This window comes from Heterodontus francisci, chromosome 34, assembly GCF_036365525.1.
Source record: "Heterodontus francisci isolate sHetFra1 chromosome 34, sHetFra1.hap1, whole genome shotgun sequence".
In the NCBI taxonomy this organism is placed as follows: domain Eukaryota; kingdom Metazoa; phylum Chordata; class Chondrichthyes; order Heterodontiformes; family Heterodontidae; genus Heterodontus; species Heterodontus francisci.
The window spans coordinates 20357063-20367802 of record NC_090404.1 but is presented as its reverse complement, the minus strand read 5'-3'; the positions used below and the strand labels follow the sequence as shown (position 1 = coordinate 20367802).

At 45.9% G+C, this 10740-nt stretch overlaps 1 protein-coding gene across 3 annotated transcripts; it reads right to left on the bottom strand.

Moving 5' to 3' along the window:
- Positions 1-3169: 3169 nt before the first annotated feature.
- On the bottom strand, positions 3170-9675 carry LOC137349140 (zinc finger protein 229-like). Of its 3 annotated transcripts, none has more exons than XM_068014525.1 (2): positions 9547-9675; positions 3170-6949 (listed from the first exon to the last, which is right to left on the bottom strand). In XM_068014525.1, exon 2 carries the CDS (start codon positions 6844-6846, stop codon positions 5641-5643), a length of 1206 nt encoding a protein of 401 aa, XP_067870626.1. In that variant the 5' UTR covers positions 6847-6949; positions 9547-9675; the 3' UTR covers positions 3170-5640. The 3 variants fall into 3 exon arrangements, with proteins under 3 accessions (XP_067870626.1, XP_067870627.1, XP_067870628.1); XM_068014526.1 differs by lacking the exon at positions 9547-9675 and adding an exon at positions 8999-9158; XM_068014527.1 differs by lacking the exon at positions 9547-9675 and adding an exon at positions 9025-9158.
- Positions 9676-10740: the final 1065 nt, after the last annotated feature.

Below are 10740 nucleotides of genomic sequence, written 5' to 3'. Positions count from 1 at the left end.
CGAACTGAGCTTACACATATATAAAAACTTGGAGAAGTGTGAGGTGATGCATTTGGGGAGGTCAAACAAGGCAAAGGAATACACAATTAATGGAAAATACTGAGAAGTGGAGAGCAAGTGAGGGACCTTGGAGTGAATGTCCACAGATCCCTGAAGGTAGCAGGACAGGTCGATAAGGTGATTAAGAAGGTATATGGAATCCTTTCCTTTAATAGACGAGGTATAGAATATAAGAGCTGGGAGGTTATGCTGGAACTGTATAACTCATTGGTTAGGCCACAACTTGAGTACTGTGTACAGTTCTGGTCACCTTATGAGAGAAAGGATGTAATTGCACTAGAAAGGGTACAGAGGAGATTTTCAAGGATGTTGCCAGGACTGGAAAAATGCAGCTATGAGGAAAGATTGGATAGGCTGGGATTGTTCTCCTTGGAACAGGGAAGGCTGAGGAGAGTCATAGAGTTGCACAGCACAGAAACAGGCCCTTCGGCCCATCATGTCCATGCCGGCCATCAAACACCTAACTATTCTAATACCATTTTCCAGCACTTGTCCCGTAGCCTTGTATGCTCTGGCTTTTCAAGTGATCATCTAAATACTTCTTAAATGTTGTGAGGGTTCCTGCCTCTATCACCTCTTCAGGCAGTGCATTACAGATTCCAACCATCCTCTGGGTGAGAGTTTTTCTCCTCAAATCCCCTCTAAACCTCCTGTCCCTTACCTTAAATATATGCCCCCAGGTTATTGAACCCTCCGCTAAGGGAAAAAGTTTCTTCCTATCTACCCTATCAATGCCCCTCATAATTTTGTATACTTCAATCATATCTCCCCTCAGCCTTCTCTGCTCTAAGGAAAACAACCCCAGCCTATCCAGTCTCTCTTCATAGCTGAAATGCTCCAGCCCAGGCAACATCCTGGTGAATCTCCTCCGCATCCTCTCCAGTGAAATCACATCCTTCCTATAGTGTGGTGACCAGAACTGTACACAGTACTCCAGCTGTGGCCTAACTAACCTCGACTCTGATTGAAATGTACAACATTTTGAGGGGCCTGGATAGAGTGGAGGTGAAAGGTCTATTCACCTTAGCAGAAAGGTCAGTAACGAGGGGGCATAGATTTAAAGTGATTGGTGGAAGAATAAGAGGGGAGATGAGGAAAGACTTTTTCACACAGAGGGTGGTGATGGTCTGGAATTCACTGCCTCAATGTGTAGTTGAGGCAGAGACCCTCAACTCATTCAAAAGGAGTCTGGATATGCACCTCAAGTGCCGTAAGCTGCAGGGCTATGAACCAAATGCTGGAAGGTGGGATTAGAATAGGTGGGTCATTTTTCGGCCGGCACAGGCACAATGGGCCAAGTGGCCTCTTTCTGTGCCTTAAACCTTCCATGATTCTATGATTTGCTGTAGGAGACTTCCCTCTCTTGGGGTTCATGTATCTTCAGTGGATTCAGAGGCTTGCGAGAAAGAGATGGGAGCAGACAGGAGAGGCTGTAGCGAGCCAGCTAGGGCAGATCTTCTCAGACCAGGAACATTCTGATTTCTGCCCAAACTGTTTGTACAAATTCAAAAAACTCAGGTTGGCCAGCAGGTTAGTCATGTCACCAGCTGGTTTGACCATGTCAATTTGTGTATTCAGCCATCTTAGCAGCCAACATTGAATGCGAGCTCCCCAACCTTCAACGTCTGGTGATCAAAAGTCCATTGTGGGTTGAATGTCAGGGAATGGCTGTTTTGTCCTTCCAAACACTGTCTGTGAATGTGCAAATGTCTTTTCCAGCCGTAGCTTATCTGTTCAACAAGTCCTCCCCTCATCCAGTAAAATCAATGTTCATGGCAAAATTAATGTGCCTCATTCTTGGCAGATGGGGGCCCAGCATGACACAAGTGTTTGCTACCCTTATACTCAAATCCTCTTACAATAAAAGCAAACATACCATTAGCCTTACAATTGCTTGTTGCACCTGCCTGTTAGCTTTCAGTGACTTATTGACAAGGACACCCAGATCCCTTTGTACAGCTACACTTTCTAATTCCTGACAATTTAAGAAATATCCTGCACATCCGTTTCTCCTAACAAAGTGGATAACCTCACATTTTTCCACATCATATTTCATCTGCCATGATCTGAGGGAATCCAACAAAAGTCTGGGTCCTGGGATAACGAGATTGTTCTATTTTTTCACAGAATGTGGGTGTTGCTGGAAAGGCCAGCATTTATTGCCCATTCCTCATTGCCTTTGAGAAGGTGGTGGTGGTGAGTCACCTCCTTGAATAGAACTGAGTGACTTGCCAGGCCATTTTATAGGGCAGTTAAGAGTCAACCACATTTCTGTGGGTCTGGAGTCACATGTAGGCCAGATCGGGTAAGGACGGCAGATTTCCTTCCCTAAAGGAAATTAGTGAACCAGGTGGGTTTTTAGGACAATCTGGTAGTTTCATGGTCCCGATTGCCAATACCAGCTTTATTTACATCCCATATTTATTTAACTGATTTGAGTTTAAATCGCTGAATTGCCGTGGTGGGATTTGAATTCATGTCTCTGCCTCATTAGTCCAGGCCTCTGGATTACTAGTTCATCAACATAACCACTCTGCCACAGCACCCCCATTATGATCCATCTCCTCCTGTGAGGAGAGATTGAGTTGACTCGGCCTATATTCCTTGGAGTTTAGAAGAATGAGATGTGATCTGACTGAAACACTAATTCTTAAGGGACTTGACAGGGTAGATGCTGAGAAAATGTTTCCCCTGTCTGGGGAATCTAGAACACTGGGTCACAGTCTCAGCAGGATAAGGGGTCGGCCATTTAGGACTGACATAAGGAGAAATTTCTTCACTGAAAGGGTTGTGAATCTTTGGAATTGTCTACCCCAGGGAGCTGTGGATGCTCAGTCGTTGAGTATATTTAAGACAGAGATTGATAGATTTTTGGGTACTGAGTGAATTAAGGGATATGGGGATAGTGCGGGAAGGTGGAGTTGAGGTAGAAGATCAGCCATGATCTTGGTGAATGGCAGAACAGGCTCGAAGGGCCAAATGGCCTCCTCCAGCTCCTATTTCTTATGTTCATTAAACCTCAGTCTGGTTCCTCTCAAGCTGCTGAGTGAGTGAATTAAATCTTTCTTGACAAATCACCAAGATACCAGACTACAAGTCATGCCTGAAACATCATTTATTGGTTACAAATCACAACTTAGTTAAATCTGGGCACACAGACACTTTATAGACATGTATAAACACATAGAAATGTAATCAGAGTTATCCAGCAGCTGTGCACTAATAGGGAGAGTATTTCATAAAAACAAGTAACAAATGCAGGGGTGAGAGTGGCCAAAGACCAAAAGGTCTGAAAATTAGTGGCCAAAGCCTAAAAAAAAAACGTTCTTTTTAGAAGGAATCGTGTAATTACAGCACTGTTATTGAAGCAAACTGGTTGAGTAATGGTAATTTTGTACAATTTTGCATATGTAATGAATAAAATTGCTCTGTACTCAGAATACGATTTCATGAGACTTACCTGACAGCTGATAATTGGTTTTACAGAGCTTCATGTTCTCAATGTCCTGCTTTTGCCTATTTATAGCTTGTTCATGTAAAAGGTGTTCTGTGAAGATGTGTCAACTTTAATGGAAAGTAATATATATCTATAAACATACCAGATGGCATGTTCTGGTACCTTGGTAAGTGATGTGCACAAATTAGTAGATATATAAATTAATAAAAAGTAAACATTTCAGAGACATTGACAATCCAGAAACTTGAACATAAGTGGGGTCATTTTTTTTATTTTGTGCTGCGACATAATTACCTGAACGAAGCAGAAAGCAAAACCAGGTAGGGAGGATTGTATACCAGTTATACAGCCTGTCCAATTTGCTGTCCATTAACTTAAATGGACAGGAATATCACATACATTCTGTTTGGAGCATATGATCCTCCTCACCCAGTTTTCTTTTAGACAATTATTTACCTTAAAGGACAAAGGAGGAAAATAACCTCATTAACTTCAGCAAATGTGGTGCCTCTTCAATAGAATGCTTGTTTTAAAATATTATGACTCATGGTAGATTTTATAACTTCAAATAGTCACATTATAAAGATTCTGAACTAAAATAATCTTATTTGCAGTGATCTCATCTTAATCTTAAAGAAAATTAATTAAAAATGTGTTTTTTCCCTCTTCAAAGGATCCAAATATTATGCAATGTAAAAACTGTACCAGCTCTTACTAGCGACAGTGAAAAAGTAATGAGACTGAGTGTTGTATCTCCGCAAATCCTGCACTCCGGATCCCACTACCTGGTGGGACGTCCTGCGCAACGTGTCCAAAGATCTGAGGGTCAAAAATCGGTCTGTTTGATGACCTGAAGATCCATGGCAGAAACTTGTGATATTGAGTAGACGTCATCCACAAATCGAGGGACAGCCGACGACAATCAATCCCAATCAGGTTCAAAAGTTTGGCCATGGCCCTGTGACAATGCAGCAGGTCCAATGGACAGCTGTATATCCCAACAGTGATGAACACTTCTGACTCCTGTTCTACTGCATCAATTGGTGCAGTGGCAGCTGCATTTAACAGCAAGGTGAGCTGAAAATCATAACTATTGTGTTGGCTTGGAGAAAGGCAGCACTCTGTATATACATATTCATACATGTACAGAGTATTGTGCCATCAGCCTCAGAAGCCCAGTGACCACTTATAGTGACTGCAGAGAGCTCACAGGATAGTTGCACTGTAGCTGATGTACAGCACTTGTGGTGCAGGACAGCCTTTTCCAGATAATCTTAAGCAATGTCAAACCACACATTGAAGAAAGATGGCCAGAGTTATACTCCTTGCCTTGCATCACTATGGTGTAAAAGACAGCTTCACACTGACTCAAGGTTTACAGTGTGACTGGGGCAGTAGACAGTGAAAGTGGAGATGAACAATGAATGGAATTCAGCCATACACCTGAGCAAACTGATAAGTGGAAATTCCAGATCACTTCAGTTGCTGCAAAGCGCAGGACATATTCAGTTTATACAGTTCATGCTCACTGCAGGATATTCAAATGCAGTAACTAGTTTGTGCAGGGTTTTCAGAAATTACTTCAGACACACACTGCTGTGTAAATGGAAGCAAGTTTCAAATTCCTATTGACAGACCAATGTTTTTGCTGCAGACCAGCGACTTGCCAGCTACTGATCCTGAACCATTAATTTTAAACCATGGCAAATGAGCTGTGTCAGTTCTCAGGTGGTCCCTGCTACGATATCCCATGAAGGCAAAAACAAACATTGGGAATTGGTCTGTATATATACACCTTTTCAGCCATTTACAGAAGACTGACACACTGAGGTTGTGAAGCAGTATGCAGTTCCACCCACTTGCTTTCCTGGTTGAAGTTTATTTTCACTGAGGTGGAAGATTATAAAAAATAAAGACGACTTAAAAACAGGTAAAAAGACCACTGGGCAGCTTCGTGATTTGACGGCTTTCAAACAATCAGCACCATCAGTGAAGTATCGATGCCAACTTTATTTTAAAGGCTGGTCTTTTGGTCAAGGTCGGAAAGGGGAGAAACCTATGGTGGATTTCCGAGACCCTAATGTTGGAGATTTGCTATGTAGTGGAAATTTCTCATCCTTGAGTTACTTGTGAACTCTCTGGTGTCTCAGAAGGTTGGATGACTGAGTGAATCGCTTCCCACACTCAGAGCAGGTGAATGGCCTCTCTCCAGTATGAACTCGCTGGTGTGCCAGCTGCTGGGATGGAGTAGTGAATCCCTTCCCACACACGGAGCAGGTGAACGGTCTCTCCCCAGTGTGAACTCGCTGGTGTGTCAGAAGGTTCGATGACCGAGTGAATCCCAGCCCACACTCTGAGCAGGTGAATGGCCTCTCTCCAGTATGAACTCGCTGGTGTGTCAGCCGCTGGGATGAGGTAGTAAATCCCTTCCCACACACGGAGCAGGTAAACGGCCTCTCCCCAGTGTGAACCCGCTGGTGGGTCAGCCGCTGGGATGAAGTAGTAAATCCCTTCCCACACACGGAGCAGGTGTATGGCCGCTCCCCAGTGTGAACTCGCTGGTGTATCAGAAGGCTGGAGGACCGAGTGAATCCCTTACCACACTCTGAACAGGTGAACGGTCTTTCTTCAGTGTGAATTCGCTGGTGTGTCAGTAAGGTAGATGAGTCAATGAATCCCTTCCCACACTCTGAGCAGGTGAATGGCCTCTCCCCAGTGTGAATACACTGGTGTGTCAGCCGCTGGGATGAAGTAGTGAATCCCTTCCCACACTCCGGGCAGGTGAATGGCCTCTCCCCAGTGTGAATATGCTGGTGTCTCAGCAGGCCAGATGAATGAGTGAATCCCTTGCCACACTCAGAGCAGGTGAATGGTCTCTCCCTGGTGTGAATGCGCTCATGTACAGTGAGGTTGCCTGACTGTCTGAACCCAGTTCCGCAGTGAGAACATCTGAACGGTCTCTCATCAGTGTGAACACGTTGATGGATCATCAGTTCAGATGAATATTTATAGCAATTCCCACAGCCTGGACATTTAAAAGGTCTCTCCTCAGTGTGAACTCGCTGATGTCTCAGTAGGTCAGATGATTTAGTGAATCCCTTCCCACACTCGGAGCAGGTGAACGGCCTCTCCAGGGTGTGACTGCGTGGATGAGTTTCCAGCTCAACTGGAGAATTCAATCCCTTTCCACAGTCCCCATATTTACATGGTTTCTTCCCAGTGTGAATGCACTTGTGTCTCGACAGGCCAGATGATCGACTGAAACCTCGACCACACACAGAACACGTGTACAGTTTCTCCCCACTGTGATCGGTGCTTTTACCTTTCATTTTTCCTTTCAAAATCCAGTGATATTCGGGTTACGAGAAACTGGGCGACTCCTTCAGATCCTGATCTGCATGCCACGGCGGCAACTCTTACCCCTCGAAAACCCTGTAAAATTGATTTAGAACAGAAAAAAGGTGTGAGAGAGCCCAAAAAACACAAAGGCAGGTTGTGAAATGGAGCTGAATGAATCTGGTAATCTATGGGGCCGGCACTGGGATAAAGTGACCATGAAAGCTGCTGGATTGACGTACAACCCCAACTGGTTCACTAATGTCCTTCAGGGAAGGGAACCTGACACCCAGTCTGGACCTACACAAGACTCTGCCCTCTATGGGAGTAAAGAGAGAGAGGGAGGGGTGGGAGGGGCAGGGAGAGGAGGGATTTTTCTATCTACAACTCAACCAGAAATTTGACAGAACCTCCCAAACCCTCAACTTCCAGGATCTAGAAGGACCAGGGTAGCAGGTGTATGTGAACACCATCACCTCCAAGTTCCCCTCCAAGTCAAACACCATCCTGACTTGTCTGACATCCAGTATTGGATGAAAGAAATTTTCTCCAATTAAATATTGGGAAGTCTGAAGCCATTGTCTTTAGTTCCTGCTAAAAACTCCACTCGCAAGTCACCAACTCGATCCCTCTCCCTGGCAACTGTCTGAGGCTAAACCAGATCATTCATAACCTTGGTGTCATATTTGACTCCGAAATGAGCTTCTGACTGCATATCAGCGCCATCACTCAGACCGCCTATTTCCACCTCGGTAACATTGCCAGACTTCACCACTGTCTCAGCTCATCAGCCTCAGAAACTTACATCCAGGTATTTGTTGCCTCTCAACTTGACTATTCTAACACACTCCTGGCTGATATCCCACATTCTACCCTCTGTAAACTTGAAATCATCCAAAACTCTACTACTGTGTCCTTACTTGAACCCAGTCCTGTTCACCCATTACCACTGTGCTCACTGGCCTACACAGGCTCCCAGTTAAGCAGCACCTCAATTTTAAAATCCTCATCCTTGCTTGCAAATCCCTCCATTCCCTCACCCCTCACTATCTCTATAATCTCCTCCAGTCCTACAACCCTCCAAGAGATCAGGGATCATCTAATTCTGACATCTTGAACATCCCTGATTTTCATTGCTCCACCACTGGTGACCGTGCCTTCAGCTGCCAAGGCCATAATCTTTGGAAATCCCTCCCTAATCCTCTCCACCTCTCTACCTCACCTTCCCTGATTCAGACACTTCTTAAAACTCACCTCTTAAAACAAAGCTTTTGGTCATCTACTCTAATATCTCCTTCTGTGGCTCAGTGTCAAATGTTACTTTATAAACACCCCTGTGAAACACCTTGGAACATTTTATTACATTAAAGGCGCTACATAAATACAAGTTGATGTTAACTTGGACATATATCACCGTTCCTTCATCATCACTGGGTGAAAATCCTGTAACTCCTTCCCCAACACCATTGTGGGAGCACCTTCACCACACGGACTGCAGCGGTTCAAGAAGACCCACCATCACCTCCTCAATGGGAAACTGGGGATTGACAATATATGCTGGTCTAGCTAGTGATGCCCATATCCCAGGAATGAAGTAAAAATATCTGTATATGTAAAATGGATTAAAAGCCTCTCCAGAAATACTTGTTATTAAAACAACACTCTTTTAAATTGAGTGTCCATTTAGCAACCTCATTGTCCCTGGAATCTACCTCCCTTGACAGTCTCACATTGGTAATTGCTGGACCCTAATGGGCTCAGAAATACTCGGAGTTAAAGCCAGCAACTTCTCCTCTATCTGCACTCCAGATCAAACTGATGCAACAAAAAAATACCTACAGGTCAAGGACCGATTTCCGCAACCAACACACACCCCAATACAAACTGGCTCTCAATTGGTCCGTCTGTGTTTTTTGACTCAGTTCTGTGGCAGCGCATGCATTAAAATAAAACCAAAATACTGTGAATGCTGGAAATCTGAAATAAAAGGAGAAAAGGTTGGAAATACTCAGCAGATCAGGCAGCATCTGCCAAGACAGAAGTCGAGTTAACGTTTCAGGTGCATTGAGCCACCGGAGCCTGCAGCCTGTAACTGAGTGGGAGAAGGAGGAAGAATGAGGAGAGGCAATACAGTCCAACACTCACAGCAACCTCCAATCCACCGACATTACCGGGATAGGGAGACAGAGTTTAGACACACTCAGCAACACGACTCCAGTAAAAGATCCCAGGAGGAAAAGGGGGAGCAGTGTGTGTACCTGCCCTGATATCCCCCTCCCCAGGCCTGTCAGTCAAACCCCCCACTCCTCCCAGTCCACAGCTCAGCCTATCAGCTTGCAGCTTCCTGCACCTCGAGCCAGCCCTGCCCAGGTGTGGCCCAGTCCAAGGGGAGTCTTTGTGGAACCAGGGAGGGGGGATCTCTTACCCTGTGCTGTGTCCCAAATGGTTCCTCCCTCCCCTCCCCCAGGCCCCTTTATAACTGAGCTCAGTTTCCTTTAAAGTTTTGTCCTTTGTTGTTACAGTTTATTAATCTTTAATTCCTCCGAAAGAGCTGGAAATCTGGCGGCCGTTAACCCCGGGCCTGTCACCGGGAGAAGCCCCGCTCGGTACAAACGCGGGACCGGGAGCTTCTTATTGGGGGTGTTGAGGCCGACACCGGGTGTTTCTGAAGCCTCCCCGCCGCCATCGCTTACCGAATCACACTGCGTAGCAATACACCTGCGCACTCGGTCCTTGAAGCTCGCGCCTGCGACCTCTGACCTTGCACCTCAAATGTCGGTTGATTGACGGCATCTCCGGACCAATAGCAAGCGGGGGACCGAGTGGCGCATTGTGAGGCCGCATTATGCCACTCGCCCCTCACTTGCTCCGATTGGTTGGAGGACCGTCAGCCGCCCGGTCCTCCAACCCCCCCCATTCTGCTCTTTCTATTGGTTCACAGCCGCCGTCAATCAGTCCGGCGGGCGCGAGGTGTGAGTTGAGCATGCGCAGTTGCAGGTCTGAGGCAGAGAGCGCGGTTGCAGCAGGTGAGAGGGAGGCGGGTTAATAAAGCCCGGGGCTCGCAGGTTGCAGACACACCGAGTGCGGAGCCAGGAGACAATCTAAACAGGGAGATCACAACAAACACAGATGCTGCCAGACCTGCTGAGCATTTCCAGCACTTTCTGTTTTTATTTCAGATTTGCAGTATTTTATTTTTATTTATCTCAGTATCTCTGCCTCCTGCTCTCACATCCTATCACTGGTTTCTGTGATTCTCCCTCTCTGTTTATTTCTCTCTCACTCAGTTCTGTCCTTCTCCCTGGATCTCTGGTTTCTGTGTCTCAGTGGCTCTCACTGGGGGAGATTTGGACTCAGTGCCATGGTGTTGTACAAGTGACAATGAACCGGGATCCTGCTTTCCATCTCTCCTGAGTTTTACTGATGTTGATGTAAAAAGAGGAGAGAGATGTGAAGCAAGCGGCCGGTTTGTACTATTGCATCGAGTCAAAGTCTAGCCCAGTGTTTCATTTCCCTCTCTGTGTGTCTGCTCCCTGACTGTCTCTGCCTCTCTTTTGTGGGTAGATGGAGGTGGACAGATTAGAAATGAAGTAGTGTTGGTGGGACAGGCTTGAAGGGCTGAATGGCCTCCCCATCCCGTTCCTGCTCTAACCAATATTTCTGTGTTTCTGTTCCTGTTCAGGGGGAAGGGCCACAAAGCTCAGATTTTGATTCCCAGTTTACTGATGGGGATGGGGGGACAGGAGAAACACCTTTCTGCAGTGAAAGGTATGTCTGGGGCTCGGATTATCCTGTGCGTGAAGGGACAGAATGCCAGCGAGCCTCTGCGTATCCTTGCTATACGTCTGCCCTCCATTTGGCTGGACATGAATTAAAGGTGCAGGGGT